Genomic DNA, 21,859 nt, shown 5'->3' with positions numbered 1-21,859 from the left:
AGGCTGCTGACTTCTCTCGCCAGGAAGTCTGCTAGATCGAGGAGGTTCGGTTCGGGGCCATTCGGGTCTCGGTGGTCTCTCTGCCGCCTAAAACGCTCCTGTCGAGCGGGCGGCAGCTTCTCCAAGATCCTTTCCACATTTGAGTTGGCGTAAAGTTCATGCCTCCCCTTCTCTCTCTGCGCTCCCAACATCCCTACCAGGGACTGCACTCTGATGGACAGGTCGTCCAGTGCTCGATTGTCTATTGCTGGGGGTAAGCGGTCGATGTGTCGGATCTCCTGGATCACGTAATCCCATATGCGCCCATACCTCTGGTCCAATGCTACCAGCGCTGCTGTGTATGGGGTGGTGGAAGTCGCGTAGGCGAGCGCTATATTATGTGCGCGGGGTACCTTTAAGTGCTTCAGTAGGATGGCGTATTTATGGCGTTCATCCAATACATCCACCAACATGGTCTCCAGACACATGCGGAGTTCCGTATACTGGGCCCGGTTCTCTTGGGTGAAGTCGGGCACCATAGGCGTGCCAATGTATGACGCTGACTGTGGATACATCGGCGAGCGTTGGGGGAGAGGCCTCCCAGGCGAGTCTCCTCCCGCTCCTTGGTATGGGCTGGTACCGGCAGTGTACCATGGCCCGCTTGTCCAGGTGCTGTTCCTCGGTGCGGGTCGTGCGTCGTGCTCACCCGTGTATAGAGTCGGGGGTCTGTAGCGCAGCTCCGCGGGAGTATAGCCCGGGCTGTACCGGACCTCCTGGTCCGGTAGAGTACTGTGCTGTCGTCGGGCGCGGCTCTCCTCCTCTTCCTCTTCGTCTTCAGCTAGGTCATCCAGTGCTTGTAGTCTCTGGTTTAGCCTCTCCACAGGACATGCTGCTCCTTCCCGGTTGCTAGGTCTCGCTTGGACCGGTGGGGGGAGGTGGTCTGTGGGGGGTATAGACCTCGTCTGTTGGTCAAGTTCAGGGTTGTTTACTCGGCTAGGGGATGCCGCCCTGGAGGTGTGTCTAGACGAGTTCCTGGAGCCTCTGGCGGAGGGAGAGGGTGTTGTCCGTCTGATCAGCTGTTCTATTAGTTGCGCTTGCTGTCTGTCGCGCTCTGCGTCCCGTAGAGCACCAGCAGCTGCTCGCTGGCTGTCTGCTCGGTCTCGGGCCACATTCTCTTCCCTCTGAATGCGTCTTATTTCTAGACGTATATGCTCTTCTTCGCTCCGCTGCTGGATCTGCAGTCGGTCGCGTTCAGCAGCGGCGTTCAGGCTGATGAGGAAGGCCTGCTGTAGGGTCCTCTCTGCCTCGCTGGGAGAAGGCGGTTGTATAGGGGAGCCTTCCCTCGGGGTACTCCTTGCGGAGCCTTGGAGCTCTATCTCCACGGTGCTCTCCCCGTCTTCTTCCGTGCCGAGTTCTCTCTCGGTAGCGTTGTATTCCTCCCGGGACTCATCGGGGACTACTTCTTCAGTACTGGCGGGGTGTGAAGTCATGTCTGGTTCCCACTGGTCCCCACCGTGAACTTGGTCAGTTACATTAGAACCCGTAGGGGCCTCTATGGTCGGGGTAGTCTGGGCGTTGGGGTTAGACATACTTTTACTTTCTAGTTTTACCGCGTTTACTGTTAGTAGAAGACTAGGTTGTTGACTGACAGCGTAAGCCTCTAAGTACTGAGGGAGCCGTCGTTCGCGCTGCGGGCGTTGGTTAGGAGGATCGTTTCGTGGAGTGTTCATCATAGGCCATTTCAATATTAATAACACTATATTAATATTACACTAATTACCCTCCGGCTCGAAGGACCAATTGTAACTGAGGGGTACAATTCCCTGACTGTATTACTAGATATGATACTTACTACCACTACCTTTGTACTTAATATTCGGCCACCCAGTACTCGGCATAAATATATTATGATGAACACTGTCACGTAGATGAAACGGATCCAACACAAATGTACGAATTAGAAATAGGTCTTTATTTCTACACAGCGATGGTGTGTAGAGCAAGCACTTAATCAAATCAATCACATTTATGAATGGGAATTAGTATGCACTTTTATGGCAAGAGTATTCGTCGGTATATCAATAGAGAATGTCCAATCTCTGAAGGCGCAGGTGGTACATATACGACCTGGAATAGTTAAGGAATAACAGCAATGATACTTTAATGATTATAGACTGGATACACTAGGGGGGGTTAATCCGGTTGCTTGTAAGCCGACAGGAGTAGGAAGGGGGGGGGGGGGTAGAGTCCGGCAGCCTCATCCGGCCAAGGGTATCCCAGGTGAACCCACTGTAGTGCCGTTCAATGCGCCGGCGATCCTTGGACCGCAGATGAAAGCAGATGGACTCTTTGTGGGCCGGCGTCCTCCGGTCCACGGAGGAGAGACGTGAAGCGACCTCGTCTTGCAGAGCGTCTCCTCACCTTGCGTCCTCTCCAGGGGGGGGGGTTCCAACACACGGCAGTGTCGGGGGTCTTTATCCATGGAATAATCAACGTATACAAAGCATAATCCGTGCCTGGGAAGGCGGGCTGTCGTCGGTGGAATAATCCGGTATACAGGTCCACTCGCTCGTCGGCTCTGGGGCTCCTCGGGTGCAATCTCACATGGGGTCGATCCTCCTGGATAAGCAGCCAGTTTTCTGCCCGAAACGATGGGGTGCTGACTACGGTAGTATTCTCACCGCACGAAGCACTATATATTAACAGACTATTATTAGCTTAATAGACTGCGTCCAACTCGACGATATAGTGCCAAATATGACTATTCAAATATTAATATACACGATGTCTCAATACCGATGGTAGGCCGAACTTGGCCTTACTCCCACACGTGGCGTCGCGGGGAGGCTTTACGTCTGTCACTCTATTGGAGGGTAAGAAACTGGACTGAAAAGGAAGTCCTACTTTAGTAGCGCAGTATATATACGCACTATGAACAAATAGTCCCATTAGTGGTGCGGTAGCCAGATTCCTACGCGGAACTAGGACTTGTTCGTACATGTTGAGCGGTACGTTTGAACTGGGTCTGGGGGGTATGGCAGCCTGGCACCAAGGTCTCGACCAATAGTAGAATGGAGACTATTATGGGATGTTCAGTAGGCTAGAATGGATATTCAATGCATATTGTACAAGGAATATACAAGGGATATCAAGGAATATTAGAGAATATACAAATACAATTAAATATATATATATGATAAATATATATATTCGGTTTAATCTGGCCCTTCACAACACCGGGTTTTTATTTTTACCCCCTTGATGCCACCATCCACTTCAATGTTAACGTTAATATCGCCTAATCTATGTTTTAAATTATGGCTATGTGTCCAACTCTCCCCGTCGCTTATCAAAGACTATTTTCCAGTCAGTGCTGTCAAGGCAGATTGGTTTTTTATCGCGTCATTTCCGTTTCAGAGCATTTAGAAAAGCACCCGTTTTGAGATAAAAAACAGCCCATTCTGGACCATTCTATGAAAATCGTCTTTTACTGGAATATTCCACAACGTTGATATTCGTCTGCCTTTTTATGAATCGTTTTCAAATAAACGCTAGATGATCAATATTATACGTGCACGCAAGCACATTCGCACGGATAATCGCCGCGTTGATTTCCTCTTGGACTTTTACAGTGAAACCGAAAGAGCCCATTTCACAAAACAGCTTATAACTTCATCAAAATTAGTCTGATTATCCTAACACTGATAACATAGATTCCTTACCTGACATCAGATGGTATCCAACTGGTATATTCCAATTCCTGATCACCATTCGAAAAAATCGATAAGTGTATAGATCCAACGCGATACAGTAGAACTCCATGATCAGCGGGGCTCAGAGGCTCCAGAATGAACTGTGGTAACCCCGGCTGGATCAGTGGACTGGAAAATGTGGAGTACCGGATTTTTTTCCCCATCCATTTTCATTGAGTCCATTCCAAAATCCCTTATGTCATCTGGGAGACGATAGGGGGCGCTTTTTTCCACATATGATCGCCGGCGGTGCTCGTGTATACTCGGGTAGGCTTGCGTGATGCAATATGATTTCAGATCGCTAAAAAAATTTAAATAAAAAAATCAGAGAAATCTCGTGAGTGGCTTTCAACCACATAAAAATAAACCCGAGATATCTCGTGTGTGGCAGTTAAAGTGTTAATAGTGTGTAGTTTGTTTGGTTTTGGTATTTCCTGGTTGGGTGTTGATCTATTCAGGTAGATAGTGGTTTTGCTGTGGTCTGACAGGGGTGTTTGCTGGCTGACTGTGAACGCTCTGAGAGACTCTAGGCTGAGGTCAGTGATAAAATAGTCTACTGTACTGTTACCCAGAGATGAGCTATATGTGTACCTACCATAAGTGTCCCCTCTGAGCCTACCGTTAACTATGTACAGTCCCAGCGAGCGACAGAGCTGTATAAGTTGTGACCCATGTTTATTTGTTGTTTGGTCATAGTTCGTTCTGGGGGGGCATATTTGGGAGGGGATGTTTCCACCTCCTGGTAGGTGTCTCCCTGTGTGCTGAGAGTGTCAGGTTCTCGTCCTGTCCTGGCATTGAGGTCCCCACAGACTATAATGTGACCACAAGCCTGGAACTGGTTGATTTCGTCTTGTAGGATTGGGAACATGTCCTCCTTATAATATGGGGATTCGATTGGGGGGATATAGGTGGCACACATGTAGACATCTTTCTCGGTTGATGTAAGTTCCTTATTTATTTTTAACCAGGTGAAAAAAGCTCCGGTTTTGATTAGCTTAATGGAGTGGGTTAGTTCTGATTTGTACCATATTAGCATGCCTCCAGAGTCTCTCCCCTGTTAGCTTGGTGGATGGTACCAACAGCTCTCTGTAGTTTGCAGGACAGCCAGTAGGACTACTTCCTCTGTGCCATGTCTCTTGTAGGACCATGATGTCGTGTTTGACATTTCTGTGATAAAATCTGGGTTTCTGCTCTTTGTTCCAAGGGCAGTTGACCTCAGACCTTGTATATTCTCTCTCTCTCTCTCTCTCTCTCTCTCTCTCTCTCTCTCTCTCTCTCTCTCTCTCTCTCTCTCTCTCTCTCTCTCTCTCTCTCTCTCTCTCTCTCCTCTCTCCTCTTTCCTCTCTCTCTCTCTCTCTCTCTCTCTCTCTCTCTCTCTCTCTCTCTCTCTCTCTCTCTCTCTCCTCTCTCCTCTTTCCTCTCTCTCTCCACTACGAGCAGGTGTCTGTGAGTCTCTCTCTCTCTGTGTCTCCTCTCCGTCAGCGCACGTTCCCCGGCGTGGGTCTGAGGTCGGTGGTTCTGTTGGACCAGCGTCCGGACGAGGACTACAGTGCGAGGGTCCGCTGCGGAGCCCAGCAGAACTTCTACAAGTGGGGCGACTGGAGTGGTCCGCTCCCCTTCAAGAGCAGCACCTACCGTGAGGAACTCTTTAGTTTAGTTCTGTCTACGTTGGTAAATGGTTAAATGGTGCATCTTGGGGAATGAATGAAAACTTTATTTAACAGATTGCAGAATGGGTACAATACAGTACGGCTCAATACACACAATTGTTAAGGGTATGCAGACCAGAGAAAGACTTTCGTCCTGTTTACATCAGGGTCCCCCATTTTCAATTCATAGTGACATTTATGACATACACAACATACATGACATCATGACAATTATGGCATAGGGACATACATGACATACAGGTATATAGTACTGTTACATTTGTGGCAATCGCATGCCGATTTCATGTCATTAATATATATTAAAAACAGTTGAGGTCCCAAAATGCTTCCTTGGGGGACCCCACATGTCACTGGAAGGGACGAGGACAAGGTGCCATTGATGTCTACCACCTGTTCTCTTCCCTCCAGGTAGGACTTGACCCATTTGGCTGACTTGCTATCAAAGCCTATCGCTCTCAATTTTTCTAGTAGGATGGAGTGGTTGACCGTGTCAAACGCCTTTTGCAGGTCCAACATTACCATCCCACAGTAGTTCCCCTTGTCCATCTCCCGTTTTATATAATCTGTCAGGTACATTAGGAGGGGGGTGGGTGGGTGGGAGAGAAATATACATATGATGGGGAGGAGACTGTCTATTAGGAGGGGGTGGGTGGGTGGGTGGGTGGGTGGGAGAGAATATATACATACGGTGGGGAGGAGACTGTACATTAGGAGAGGGTAGGCAGGGGGGGTTGGACATTTACGGTGGCCAGTTTCAAATAGCAATTTCGAGGTGCTCTTTGAGAGCGGTGTGGGTAGGGATTCACATTTTCTTACGGCTGTGGGTAGTGCGTTCCACATTGTTGTGGCATAAAATTGCTAAACGTGTTTAGTCCCTTGTTTGTGCCGAATCTGGTGTGTGACCTACGTTGTTGTTCTTGTCCCAGGTCCCGAGGCGCCCGACGTCTGGGTCTGGATGGACCGGGACAACACCGGCCGGGTCGTGTGGAAGGTCAGTCTCTCTCCGGGGGGGGGGGGGGGAGGTTCTGGAGTCATTGTTTCTGCAGCAGCTACACTAAGTTTGGTCTTTACTCAATATGTGGGACATTGGGTCATGGCTAAAATATCACGATGGTGGTATCACATAATCCAATAACCTATAGGAGCTCCACACTGACCTATAGGATAGGTTATATAAAGATGCACCGTTTACCACTCCAGCCTCTGACTCGGAGGGAGAGCCACGGCCAGATCACGGGCTACGAGGTGACGCTGTGGAGTGCAGAGGAGAACCAGCAGCGCACGGAGAGCCTGGCGCAGAGCACCTACAGCCTGCCCATCAACCTGACCTCCTCCTCCGGCACGGTCCTGGCCACCGTCACGGCCAAGAACGGAGCCGGCGTGTCACCGCCGGCGAGCGTGGTCGTTCCTCTGCGCGTGGCGGGTAAGGCGGGGTGGCGGGTAGGTGGGGAGGCGGGGGAGGCTGTTTGGGAACACCGGGAGTTAGTTTTGGGAATGCCACTGCTGTCAGGGCCGAGAACTTTAGTTCAGATTAGATTACAATGTATTGTCATCATCATACAGCACAAGTACGGTACAACAAAAATTGGTTTGGCATCCAACCAGAGTGCAAATGTAGCAGTATTTATTTATAAAGCACCTTTCATACATGTCATGCAGCTCAAAGTGCTGTACACAAACATACGCATATGTAAAGCATCACATTAATAAGACAACAGTAATAAAAGTACCGCAAATAGGCAAAGCACAGTAAAATAACACATTTCAGTAAAAGATCAATACATAAAATTAAAAACACATAATAATAAAAACATTTCAATAAGATACTCGCTTTCCCTAAGGCAATTTAGTATTTGTAAGCTAGACTGTATAGGTATGTTTTTAATTTTCCTTTAAAAATGTGTATGGAGCTGGCGTTCCTGATGTGTGTTGGTAGCGTGTTCCATAGTTTTGGGGCATAGTTGTGTGCAATACAAATTATAATAAACTTTATTTGTAGAGCACCTTTCATATAAGAATTGCAGCTCAAAGTGCTTCACAGCAGTAAAAAAAAAAGACATAGGCATAAAATGAGCACAAAATTGGCAGATCGGAAAAATGGTCCTTCTGAATCTCTAGGCCAGGGGTCAGCAACCTTTTTGACATAGAGTGCCTGTTTGAAATATAGTTGTAACTAGTGTGCCTCAACAATATTCCATGCATCGTAATTTTTTTTCTCATAATCAGGTCTTTTTAATGATAATTTTTACATTATTACATCATTATTGTTATTGTTATTATTAACAATATTATTATGATGGTTGTATCAACCCTAAATCTGAGTTGGGGGGGGATGCAATGCAGACAAACAGCTGCATACAGTGCGACCATTTCACTCACATTTGCCCATTCATTTTTGGACACATCACACACCATCGGTGTGTGTACTGTACGTGTGCTGTCATAGCTCCACCTACAGGCCTAATGGAGAACACCAGGATGTGAATGGAGGGTGAATGTGAGGTATATCGTGTAGATAAGTTTTGATTGATCGCAAGACTACACTGTAAAAAAAATATAATAATAAGTTACCAGAACATAAAAATATTGAGTTCAGTTACTGTGCATTAAGGTTTTCAGTTTTCAATCCATAATAAGTTAAGTATTAAGTATAAGAAAAATAAGTACACAACCACATTATTTCAACCTAATAAAACTATGTTTATTGTCATTGTTTTAAGAACACAAGTTGACTTGGTAATACTCACATTTTGAGAAAAAAAATTGCTTTTAACATGTGCAATGTTCAATGAAATAGAAAAATAAATAATAAAATGTGTTGATTAATCCCACTGGTCACAATGGTGACCGTAATAATGTTTTTGTTATAAGGCTCTGCAAATGTTACTGAATGATGTAGCAATGTATTTCCAGCTAAATTGAAATAATAAACAAATAAAGGGTCTCAATTAAATATGTGGTAGTAAAAAGAACCTGTGGGAGGATTTCAACAAGATAAATGCGACAACAGTGCAAAATATTTCACTATAATATTTCAATTTTTTTTTTATTTTTTTTTATATAAATGCTGCCCCCTGTGCCTATGAAAATGCCCCGCGTGCCTATGCAGGCACGCGTGCCTAGGGTTGCCTACCCCTGCTCTAGGCTCAGTTTGGCTTTAGTCATGAGGTCACAACGTCTAATTTTCAAACCTTTATTTAAACTCGAAAGGCAACTGAGGTTTCCCTCAATTGCTGTACAGTCACGTCCAGTGTACATACAGAGTTGAGCAAAAAATAAAGCATATAAAATCGTAACGGAGACAACAAGATGAAGTACAACTTGATTGATTGATTGAAGGTTGGAGATCAATGTTTTAAACTCTGCAACAGAGGGGAAAATCTCAAGCTTTAAGGACTGTTGGAGTTCATTCCATGAGCTAGAGGCATAGCTAAATTTAGATTTGCCCTGTTCTGCACAAACTAGAGGGACCTTAACACATTGTCTGCCACGCAGTATGCCCATCCTTATGCCCAGCCAGTGCTGTAACCCTATGGAGATGTTTACCTTCTTTGCAGGGCTATAACTTTTTAAATATTATAGCTATATCGACATTACTATGGCCCATTCAACATCGCGTATCTATCGTTCCGGATGTGGGAACGTTATATTTTTTCATTCATACATTGTTGTGTTAATACCGTCGAGAATATAAGTATGTTTTTAAGGTTTTCTGCAGTAATTCCTAAAATGTGGGTTATAGGCCCTGACGCATATGATAGATTATCAATTGGCGTTTCTTTCCTATACACGCTATATTAAAAAATTCAAATGTATATGATCAGTATACATTATGCTTCATCATGCGTGAAGGAAAAAAGGGGGGGGGGGGGGGGGGGGCGTTTATAATTCCTTGATCGTCAGTAAAGGCTTTATTTAGTATGGGTTGATATGTCGATCAGATGGATTGCCGTGAAATGAATAAACAATCGGGCTGAAAATAACGTTATATTCCTCTTACCGTTCGCCGATGAGACTGGAGGAAAAATATTCCAATTATTTGACGCGATCTGCTAGATCCATTTCCCGTTTGTATGACACATTAAATGCCGAAATCATATTGATTATTGCGTTTCAAAAGCGATCCCATGCACCCGAGTGTGTATCTAGACCCACGCTACAAGATATTACTGCCGGAGGAATTTCCTTGATGCACTGAGCGCCACTTCCGGTTTGGCTTGGAGTGTAACTCGCCCGACATCCACCAGGCGGCGGTATTGAGGCGTTGCAATATCAGACAGGGTCCAGCTGCAGTCCCGGAGGGAGGCTGGATGAATTATGAATGCCATGGCGCAAAAAATTAAATATTGATCCCAAAAACGAGTTAACTCGTTTCTGGTGCACAGCGCATGGCGGGCAATAACGAGTATACTCGTTTTTGGCGTCCAATGTGTTAAGGACCAGCCAGTCACTAGAACAGGTTACATAGGTTCCAACACTCCATTCCAATAGTGATGTAGTATAAGGAGGTACTGTAGTTGACCTATAATGATGTAGTATAAGGAGGTAGCTTACCAATAATGATGTAGTATAAGGAGGTAGTTTACCAGTAAGGGCCTTAAAAATTAACAAATACCAGTGTTTGTTGCGCTTCTCTGTCAGCAAGGACCAACCAACCTTCTCATAAAGGACACAGTGATAAGTGTCGTATCCATCATTAGTGATGAATCTGAGGGCAGAGTGACAGAGTCCAGGGGCTTGAAGCTTTAAGTATGTCATGATTCATATTCTACCACATGGAGACGTGTGAGAGAGCTTGTACAAAATAGCCAAGTTTTCAGATGTAGTTCTCAGGGTCGGTACCGAACTCCACTGAATTACAACGTTTTCAGATGTACTTCTCAGGGTTGGTACCTAACTCGTTTTCAGATGTACTTCTCAGGGTCAGTACTTAACTCCACCGGTCGGTTCTACAGAGTACCGATTCACGCTCGGTCAAACGTTACCAAATATCAGTACCTTGAGAGCAGGGGTTAAAAAAATACAAATAAAATAAATACAAATAAAACTCTACATTTTTACATGACTCGATATTTAAACATTTAAAAACACGATACATGACAAATGTATACATGATCATGCAATGTAAAATAATATTTAAATAAAAAGGTTGTAGGAAAGGTGAGGGAGGGAGGGAGGGGAGAGAGAGGGTTGGGAGGGGTTTTGTTTTGTGGGGTTTGTTACAACGATAAATAACATGTTCTAAATAATTAACAATGTTGAAGTTGAGAAGTTTGGACTTATTTTCTTTTACAACTGAAATGCCATTTTTTGTTATTACAGAGTAAAGTGCTGGAGAAAAGGTACCGTTGCGTACCGTACCGGTCATTCCACTCATAGCCCTTTTAGACCGGCCAGGCTCCGTGCTGGAGCCGGTTCCCAAACGTAATCTCGCACCGACTGGCGCGTTCAGACCGGGATTAATTGGTTCAGAATGTGACAAATCGGTGCTCAGCTGGCACCGGAAAATAGTTGTTTTTTCCTTGCAAACCGTGACGTCAACAGTGGGCGTGTCATATTCTAGGCTGTCAAGACGAGTAAACGGGGGAAAGTAGTGAGTCGGAATTGCACTCAACAGATCCATTCAACAGGAAGCGTTTTGCGACTGCTCTCAAAACGAGATTAGATTTAAATGTATTGTTATGATACAGCACAAGTACAATACACCATCCAACCATAGTGGATAAAGAAATGCTCCAGAAATGCGTGGAGAAAGGCTTAGCGAGCCTCAACGCACGAGCGCACACACAGAAGCACACACGCACACACACGCACTGTTTGAAATGAATCATTCCAGCAAAGTAGACTTCTATTATTCGAATTACTGTTTTAATGGGTATCATAGTAGTAAGTCTTACTGTAGAACATGACATATTAGCATGACATCTGATTTATTAATGCCAATGCAAAGAATTAGGGACAAGCGCAATTGGCACGAGTGTAAATGATGGATTAGTCACTCACAGTTAACATCTCATTGATTAGCTCAACTAGTAAGGCCGCTGGCTGTGGATCCTATGGTCACAGGTTCAAATCTCTTGCTTCCAAAAGTTTTTATTTTATTTTACGTTAATTCATTTATCCACTCTGGTTGGATGGTGTATTGTACTTGTGCTGTATAATGACAATACATTTGAATCGAATCTCATTTTTAAATCGCGACGCTGCCTATGGACACGACAGTGGCAGACAGCTTCGGAGGTGTGGCATTGCACCATGCTGATCCACTCAACAGGTAGCGATTTCAAAATGAGATTCGATTCAAATGTATCAATGAGATGTTAACTGTGAGTGACTAATCCATCATTTACACTTGTGCCAATTGCGCTTGTCCCTAATTTTTAGTATTGGCATTAATAAATCAGATGTCATGCTAATATGTCATGTTCTACAGTAGGACTTACTACTATGATTCCCATTAAAACAGTAATTCGAATAATAGAAGCCTACTTTGCTGGAACGATTCATTTCAAACATATACAGTGCGTGTGTGCTTTTGTGTGTGCGCTCGCGTGTTGAGGCTCGCTAAGCCTTTCTCCACGCATTATTTTTACCTCCGCCTGAGTAACGCCCCCATTGATGATGGATACTGGAATGTTGGTTCTGCTTAAATGGGTGTAAATGCGGGCTGGTTCGCCAGAGAGCACCAAGGTTCAGAGGGTTCAGAACGGAGCTGGAGCTTGAACCGGAGCCCGGGCCGTCTAAAAGGGCTATCATTCTGCTACAATGCTCAGCCACTTTATTGCATCAATATAATAATAATTTTTAACTTGTCGAATGTGTTCTTATTTTTTTTTTACATTTAATTTGTATTCACTTATACTAAACTTAGACAGTTTATTGTATATAAATTAGTGCTGTCAATAGATAAAAAATAATTAACTAATTAATCTCACAATTTTCTGTAATTAATCTAGATTAAAAATAGCATTTTTATACTTAAGACCAAAGCTTGTAACAGATATTTACTTGAGTAAAATCATGGAATTAATGTAAAATCAACACAAAGAAAGTATATTTAGATTCAAATACTATTTTAATAGCTTTCTTTGAATACAGTTTCTCTCCTGTGAAATACAAATGTTCAACAAAACCATCAACATTGACTCAGCTACTAGATCGTTTTCTTATATCCGCGGCGCTAAGATTGAAGATTTTTCACTCTATAGATTAATCTAGATGAATTTATTTTAATGCTTTAAATAATTTAAATTAATCTCAAGTTAAAGCATTAATTTTGACAGCCCTAAAATAAATACCTGCTTTTTTATTCCTTTATGCTGTGGAGCAAACGGAGAGTAAGAATCCCATTGTACTCAATCTGAATCTGAATTCCCAGACACCGGTATCGATTCAAATGTGAACGGTACCCAAGCCTAGTGATTAGGGATGTTCGATATTGGCTTTTTTACCGATATCCTATATACCGATATTGTCCAACTCTTAATTTCCGATACCGATATCAACCGATACCGATATATGCAGGGTTTCAGAATAATTTCAGGTAATTAACATTACATAATTATCTATTTCGTGGAATTAACACAACATTATGCATACTTTTTACAATAAATAAAATCAGAATTTGTTCTTACTTGCTTGCCTGTGTAAATAAAGGTTAAATAAATGTAAAAAAGAAAGAAAAAAAAAATATATATATATATTTTTTTAAACCGATATCGATAATTTCCGATATTACATTTTAATGCCAATATCGGCCGATAATATCGGACATCCCTACTAGTGATTCTTCAAGACCAGGAGCAGCATCTGTGAAGTCTTGTATCTCCAGCAGCATCTGTGAAGTCTTGTATCTCACAGCGTCTCAAATAAAATAAAATCTAAATAAAATGTATTTGTAAGGCCCGACAACACACGCTAATGTCCCCCATGGGCCGGACACGTCTTATTTAAACGGGTCAAGCAGAAACATCACAATAAATCAAGAACAAAACAAAATAAAAACACCATGAAATCCAAAATAAAATGTTAAATAAATAAATGCAACACTCACTAAAAACCTAGTGTAACTGAGGGGTACAATTCCCTGACTGTATTACTAGATATGATACTTACTACCACTACCTTTGTACTTAATATTCGGCCACCCAGTACACGGCATAAATATATTATCATGAACACTCTCACGTAGATGAAACGGATCCAACACAAATGTACGAATTAGAAACAGGTCTTTATTTTCTACACAGCGATGGTGTGTAGAATAAGCACTTAATCACTTAATTACATTTATGAATTGAAATAGTATGCACTTTTATGGCAAGGAGTATTCGTCGGTATATCAATAGAGAATGTCCAATCTCTGAAGGCGCAGGTGGTAAATATACGACCTGGAATAGTTAAGGAATAACAGCAATGATACTTTAATGATTATAGGCTGGATACACTAGAGGGGGTTAATCCGGTCGCTTGTAAACCGACAGGAGTAGGAGGGGGGGGGGGGTAGAATCCAGCTGCCTCGTCCGGCCAAGGTGAACCCACTGTAGTGCCGTTCAATGCGCCGGCGATCCTTGGACCACAGATGAAAGCAGGTGGACTCTTTGTGGGCCGGCTCTCTCCGGTCCACGGGGGAGAGACGTGAAGAGACCTCGTCTTGCAGAGCGTCTCCTCACCTTGCGTCCTCTCCAGGGGGGGGGGTTCCAACACACGGCAGTGTCGGGGGTCTTTATCCATAGAATAATCAAAGTATCCAAAGCATAATCCGTGCCTGGGAAGGCGGGCTGTCGTCGGTAGAATAATCCGGTATACAGGTCCACTCGCTCGTCGGCTCTGGGGCTCCTCGGGTGCAGCTTCACATAGGGTCAACCACCCTGGGTAAGCAGCCAGTTCTCTGCCCGAAACGATGGGGTACTGACTACGGTAGTATTCTCACCGCACAAAGCACTATATATTAACAGACTATTATTAGCTTAATAGACTACGTCCAACTCGACGATATAGTGCCAAATATGACTATTCAAATATTAATATACACGATGTCTCAATACCGATGGTAGGCGAACTTGGCCTTACTCCCACACGTGGCGTCGCGGGGAGGCTTTACGTCTGTGACTCTATTGGAGGGTAAGAAACTGGACTGAAAAGAAAGTCCTACTTTAGTAGCGCAGTATATATACGCACTATGAACAAATAGTCCCATTAGTGGTGCGGTAGCCAAATTCCTACGCGGAACTAGGACTTGTTCGTACATGTCGAGCGGTACGTTTGAACTGGGTCTGAAGGGTATGGCAGCCTGGCACCAAGGTCTCGACCAATAGTAGAATGGAGACTATTATGGGATGTTCAGTAGGCTAGAATGGATATTCAATGCATATTGTACAAGGAATATACAAGGGATATCAGGGAATATTAGAGAATATACAAATACAATTAAATATATATATATAAATAAATATATATATTCGGTTTAATCTGGCCCTTCACAACACCTAGCAATAGAAAAAAAAGCACCACAGGCAATGTGGAGGAGGGAAACCTTAGAAGGGCCGTTCAAGGGGGGATCTCCCTTCTTAGATGTCGGTGATAGTAGTGTTGCTATCTCACAGTGTGTTTGTGTCCAGCAGCGTTTCACGGTGTGTTTGTAGCGTCTCACGTGTGTTTGTAGTGTCTCACGGTGTGTTTGTGTAGCGTCTCACGGTGTGTTTGTAGTGTCTTACGGTGTGTTTGTGTAGCGTCTCACGGTGTGTTTGTAGTGTCACGGTGTGTTTGTGTAGCGTCTCACGGTGTGTTTGTGTAGCGTCTCACGGTGTGTTTGTAGCGTTGTGTGTTTGTGTAGCGTCTCACGGTGTGTTTGTAGCGTCTCACGGTGTGTTTGTGTAGCATCTCATGGTCTGTTTGTAGCGTCTCACGGTGTGTTTGTAGCGTCTCACGGTGTGTTTGTAGTGTCTCACGGTGTGTTTGTGTAGCGTCTCACGGTGTGTTTGTGTTTGTAGCGTCTCACGGTGTGTTTGTAGCGTCTCACGGTGTGTTTGTAGCGTCTCACTGTGTGTTTGTGTAGCGTCTCACGTAGGGCTGTCTTAAATACTTCGAAGCTTCGTTCGATGGCACAAGCTTTGAACATTAAAAAAAAATCGAAGTTAAAAAATATATACTGTATACCGGTATATAATTTTTTTTCAAAAAAAAATGTCATTTTTTTTTACTTTGATTTGTGTGTGTGTGTGTGCGCATGGGGCCATTGGGTGGGGCCGGGGGACAAATACACTGGAGGAAAGTAACCCAGCTCAGCACTGCCCAAATGATATCATCACTATTGCCTGTTTGAAGGATATCATCCTCAAACACATATACACCTACATGCCTTGTATAATTCCACACATAAGAAAGAAAGATACTGGGATGAATAAACAAAATAGGAAATAAAATGTAGAAATGCATGCAATACATAAATAAATATGAATCTCCATATATGAAATAGAACATTTAGATAAGGTGCTACTGAGATGTTTTGGTGAGTTCTTTGTTTTTTTGTGGAAGTAGCCCTTCTTAAAAATGCATGAACATTCACTGATAATTGGTCTGTAGTGGAGTCTACAAGGTCTACATTGCCGGACCATGTAGAATCCGGACCTTGTAGACTGACATAATTCTGTGCATAGTTTAGTCTACACAGGCCATATTTCAAATAATCAAAATCTTACTTCATTCATCTTAAACATTCTTGATTTGGGGGATTGGTAGTTCCCATGAAATCTGAAGTTGTTCAAACGACAACAGCGATCCACCTTGAATTAAATCACACAGCCGTGTTGGCTGCGTCACAGTCACGAAAGGGGCTACTTAATTCATTAATCCAATCCACTTTATTTATAGAGCACATTTAAAAACAACAAAGTTTACCAAAGTGCTGTACAAGTCCCACAACATCAAAAAAAAAAAAAAAAAAAAATTCTTCGAAGCTTCGAATTAAAATCGAAGCTCGGCCCGAAGCTTCGATTGCCAAAAAAAGCTTCGAAGGTCAGCCCTAGTCTCACGGTGTGTTTGTAGTGTCTCACGGTGTGTTTGTGTAGCGTCTCACGGTGTGTTTGTAGTGTCTCACGGTGTGTTTGTGTCCAGCAATGTCTCACGGTGTGTTTGTAGTGTCTCACGGTGTGTTTGTAGCGTCTCACGGTGTGTTTGTCTCCAGCAGACGCGGAGCTCTCTGCCTCCCGGACATTCTACACCCAGGGAGGCTTCCCCCTGTCCTGGCAGAGCCATGCCAACGCCAGCCGCGGGTACGTGTTGCAGTGGCACAACGCCTCCTGCCTACAGGACTGCCCTGTGGATTGGATCAAGATGGCCGCTGAAAACACCAGTGTGTCCCTCCAGTCAGGTATGAGACTTCCTGTCTGGGACTTCCTGTTCCCCAAATCACCCGCTGTGCTGTGAAAGGAGAGCATACCTCTGGTGTGTGGTCTATATATATATATATATATATATATATATATATATATATATATATATATATATATATATATATATATATATATATATATATTAGGGGTGTAAAGGTACACGTATCCGTACCGAACCGTTTCAGTGTGTACCGTACCGTACCGAATGGCTGTGTACCGAACAAATACAACGGCATGTTAACCACTAACGACCGCCCACCGGGGGCTGTTTTTTTCACTATCTAATATATTATTATTTATTATTAATTTATAGAATATTCATTCTGTAGTGTGCAGTACAATTAGTTACTGCACACACTACATCACCCCTGAGTGGAACATGGAAAGCAGGGGCGGATTTAGGATTGTAGGAGATCCGGGGCTTAGCCCAGATGGGCCCCCCTTTTTTTTTTTTTATTACTTTAATTTTTTTTTTTTTTTTTTTTATCCCGCACGACCCCCGCCACGACAGATTTTTTTTGAATTTAATGAACCTGTATGTGCAATTTCCTGCAATATAGAGCCTTCAATCTTGACCAATAAAGCTGCTCTTTTCACTATAAAACTCAGTTAACCATAACGTAGTTATGGTTAGATTTATATATTGGGGGGGGGATATATCATATTTTTCCTATAATCAAAAAGTGGTGGAGCAAGATCATACCTTTGCTCCCCCAAGTTCAATAGTGGGAGAGCAGAGATGCTCCGAATGCTCTTATGGCCAGGCGTCTATGATTCACTGATACAAAGTAAAATAGTGCAGTGCAATAAAATAGTTAGTAAAATAGAATAAAATAATGCAATAGTGCATTGCAATAAAATAGTTATCATCGTATTTTTTCGGGAGGCCGGTAAGGAGTGCATTACAGTAGTCGAGTCGGCTTGAGATAAAGGCATGGATCTGGTTTTCAGCGTCCTTTTGATTTATAAATGGCCGTACTTTAGCTATGTTTCTAAGGTGGAAGAATTAAGTTTTTGTCAACTTGTTGATTGTGATTTAAAGCTTAGGTCTGAGTCTACCATAACACCAAGACTTAACTCACTCAAATACAGTTAGCAGCTGGATAGACCACAGATGGAAATTAGCTTCTGCTAAATCTGGTGCAAACATATTTTCATGTAACAATGATGAATTGTAAAAAAAAAAAAAAAAAAAATTATTTTAATTTTTTTTAATTTTTTTTTAAATAGATTCGGGGCTTTTCAGAATACATCCGGGGCTTGAGCCCAGGTAGCCACCCCCTAGCTCCGCCCCTGATGGAAAGCCAAACTTTCCCCCACTGTACCGAAAACCCGTACCGAACCTTGACTTCAAAACCGAGGTACGTACCGTACCGTGGTTTTTGTGTACCGATAAACGCGATCGATATTTGGAATGGCGATCAGGAATTGGAATAATCTTTTTGGAGAACATCTGATCTGAGGTAAGGAATCTATTTTACCAGTCTTGGGATAATCGGAGCTATTTTCACCTATATATCAGCGTGTGCGATCAGGAAATAAGATAATCGATTTTTCAGCCCGCTTCTATAGCGTGCATAAGTACACATATACTATCGATAATCTAGTGTTTATTTGAAAACGATTCATAAATAGGCCGAAAAATTACAACGTGTTTTGTGTATTCCAGTGTATTCCAGTAAAGGGGCGTTTATCACAGAATCTTAATTTTTTTCTGGAACTTTCCAAAAACGAGCGTTTTTCAAAATGATATAAAACGGAAATGAACTGATAAAAAAAAAAAATCTGTTTCGACAATGTTGACTGCAAACAAGTCATTGATAAGCGACGGCCATATTAGACACATAGCCATAATTTAAGATATAGTTTATGCGTTCGCAAATATGAGAGCTCTGTCATTGAAGTGGGTGGTGGCACGCAACAGGGTTCCGGGGCACCGGACCCGTGGCACTCAAAAGTGATAATATATATATATATATTTATATATATATATATATCTTTTATTTTACTTATTTACAATGGCGACCTGGAAAAAGGCACAGCCTGTTGAGGGACAGGGGGCCGGGGGTAAAAGAAATAGTTCAAACAGAACTAGAGTAAAACAAGTTAAAACATGGTGAGACAAACGGAGCAAAACAAAACCGACACAGCAGGCAGTTACAGGTGCTAGTTTAGAAGCAGTTACAGGTGTCACAGCAGGCAGGTACAGGTGCTAGTTTAGGAGCAGTTACAGGTGTCACATCAGGCAGGTACAGGTGCTAGTTTAGGAGCAGTTACAGGTGTCACATCAGGCAGTTATATATCGTATATGGCTATCGCGTCCCGCTCTTAGCCTTATGAGATACCTCTGGTACCTAGTGTACCCCATACGAAAACAACTTAATGCACCCACACCTGATGGGGCCCCGCCCCTATGGAGGCGTAGCCTATATAACCATAGCTATGGTCACCAAACGCTCTTCTATATTCGTTCCATCATAAACGGCTGCGTGCACCGTATGTAACTAGTAGGATGAAAAGGTCAGGGAAGATTCATAATGTTGAAAGCTTACCAGAGGTTGCTGGCCCCTGGCATCTTCGAAGCATTTGCAACCACCACTGGTGCTCCGTGTTAACATCAGTCCTTTGTTTTTGACATATTGAAACAGTGCCCCACCCGGCCGACGCCATGGGTGGGTCGGCCTGGCGAGTGGCTGGTGGGCTGTTAAGGCTTGTACCGCCACGGTATGGAATTGGCAGCGATTAGAACTGTGTTCGAATTGCTGTTTTTTTCTATTAAAAAAAATTGTGTCTGGTGGCGGGGCCTTGAGGGCCAGCCGACGTCGACACATCGCGCAAGGTTGTTGACGTTATTAGCTTTGACCCAGCCGCAAGCTATAACCGTTCAGGGTTCCCCTCTCCGCAGGGGAATTTGGTCTTCTGCTGGAGCGCGGGCGGTATTGTCCTAGGCCCCACACCGCCTCACACCGCGCAGCCAGAAGAAGAGAGAGCACGGCCTCGTCAGCGGCGATGACGAGGCCCTCGACAGGCGGCCATGTTTTCCCCCGCCGGAGGTATCCTGGGCGTTGATTCGACAGGTGTCCACAAGGCCGACAGCCTTGGCGGCCGAGGGATCGGCCATGTAGGATGGGTTCGGCTTGAACAAACAAGCCGTCACCGTCCTGCCGCGAGCAGCCCGCTCTCCGATCACTCCCTTCCCCAACACCAGCGGAAAAAGTGGGCTCTGATTGTTTCCTTTGGCTGCGGGCCGCGTGCCTTCGTTGAAGCGCGGGCGGCCCCACTTTCGCTTCTCATGGGGACAGGGGCTGACACCCAGTTGATGGCCTGGGTCTGTCCGTGAGAATGTTGTGCTGTCAAGCGGCTCCCACACCATAAGCTGTGTTGGTTGAGCCTGGTGTTACGTCTGTCAACTTAAGTGTTGTCAGCAGGGGGGCTGGAAACCTTTTGAGGCACACAGTGCGTGCTTCCCCGGCCTCGCCTTCGCCAGGCCAGGTATCATGTTGGTGCCTCCCACTCCTGAAATATTGGCAGTGGTCGCAGGCATGCGTGATTTGGGGTGGTAGTAATATCACTGCAGGGCTACGGTGTGTAGGAACCCATGGGGTCCTTACACCTTGCATGTCCGGCTGCAGAACAACTCCTCAGCATGTTCTGGAGGGGTGTTCAATGGGGGGGCTTTTTTCACCTAGGAAGCCCCCGTATCAAACCGGCCCTTTCTGTCGGGGTCCCCCCTTGGGTGCGATTGCCTCGTGGGTGGTGTCAGGGTCAGATGTCCCGACACGGAACGCCCTGCTCGCACGGTTCCAGGGTTGGCTACGCACAGCGGGGGGACCGGGCCAACTATCTACAGTTCCTGGCGGACCTGCGCCACATGGCGGCGGGTGCGTTGGGAGTGTCATCACATATGACTACGACAGTACCATATGTCGAGGTGGATGGAGAGAACGCTGAGGCGGGGACTTGTGTTTACACAACCCCACCCGTTTTCAGGTTTGGTACAGACCCTATTGTCAGGGTCTCCAGCAGTGACAGCTCTGGTCAACGAGATCCAATCTCTGTGGACGAAGCAAGCCATCGTCGTGGCGTTCTCCTCCCGGTGTTCTCTGCCTGAGAAGTCGGGAGGGAGGGGTGTAAGACCCAGGCTGGACCTGTCCCATGGGAAGGTTCAGCATGTTTTGGATCGTCTCCTACCTTTGGAACACTGTCAGGTGGGGGTCTGGTTCTCCTCCATAGACCTGTATGATGCGTATGCGCATCTCCGATCTTCTATCCTAGAGCTTACCTACGCTTCCTTTGCAGGGTTAGCGTATGAGTACCAGAGGCTGCCGTTCGGTTTTCTCTGGCTCCCCGCATCTTCACCAAGTGCGTGGAGGCCGCACTGGGGCCTCTGCGTCGTCAGGGGTTACGGAGTGTTCTGCCCAGACGACGTTCTGGTCCTTCGCGGTCAAGGTGGATCGTCAGGTCTCGTACCAGGCAGGTCTCTACCAGCCTGGGGTTGCTGTAGACTGGATGTAGAGTACTCCTCTTCCCAGTCAACGGTTGGAGGGCTATGGGCATCCCTCTCAGAGCATGTTGTCAACACGCTCGGGAGGTTCCGTCCTAGGACGGTTACGGCGCTGTCTCACGTCGCGTTTTCACCGACGCCTCCCTCGCTGGTGACGCGTCGGGCCAACGCAGTAGGGGGCAGCTGGCAAACCATGCTGCCCGGTCTGCGCTACGTTCAATGTGTTGGTGTTGAAAGCGGTCCTTCTGGTCCACAAATAGTGTTGATCAGGACGGACGATACGACGTCAGTGTCGTGTATCGACAGACAGGGAGGAGTACGCTCCCCCTGTCTGCACCAGGCGGCGGGCGGCTGGCTATGGGCATCCTCCATCTGCGCGGCCTGAGGGCTCCCCACATCCCCGGCAGGGAGAATGTGGGTGCAGGTGTACTGTCGCGGGGCGGGCCTCATCCTGACTGGTGGGGATTACGTCTGGACATAGCCAGGCAGGTCTGGGACCGATGCCGTGCCGCCTGGGATTCTTCCCCATACATCTGTTAGGTCAGTTGTTGGGACGGGTAC

General features: G+C 45.0%; 1 protein-coding gene across 1 annotated transcript in view; it reads left to right on the top strand.

The window, feature by feature from the left end:
- lifra (LIF receptor subunit alpha a) overlaps positions 1 to 21,859 on the top strand; it is a 149,894-nt gene that overhangs the window by 112,834 nt on the left and 15,201 nt on the right. The window contains exons 9-12 of the mRNA XM_084322882.1: positions 5,214 to 5,367; positions 6,328 to 6,392; positions 6,602 to 6,824; positions 16,590 to 16,772. Coding sequence (XP_084179008.1) covers positions 5,214 to 5,367; positions 6,328 to 6,392; positions 6,602 to 6,824; positions 16,590 to 16,772 — 625 coding nt within the window. The remainder of the gene's footprint in view (positions 1 to 5,213; positions 5,368 to 6,327; positions 6,393 to 6,601; positions 6,825 to 16,589; positions 16,773 to 21,859) is intronic.

Source organism: Notolepis coatsorum (assembly GCF_963971535.1).
Source record: "Notolepis coatsorum genome assembly, chromosome: 10".
In the NCBI taxonomy this organism is placed as follows: Eukaryota; Metazoa; Chordata; class Actinopteri; order Aulopiformes; family Paralepididae; genus Notolepis; species Notolepis coatsorum.
This window is presented reverse-complemented; position numbering and strand designations above follow the sequence as displayed.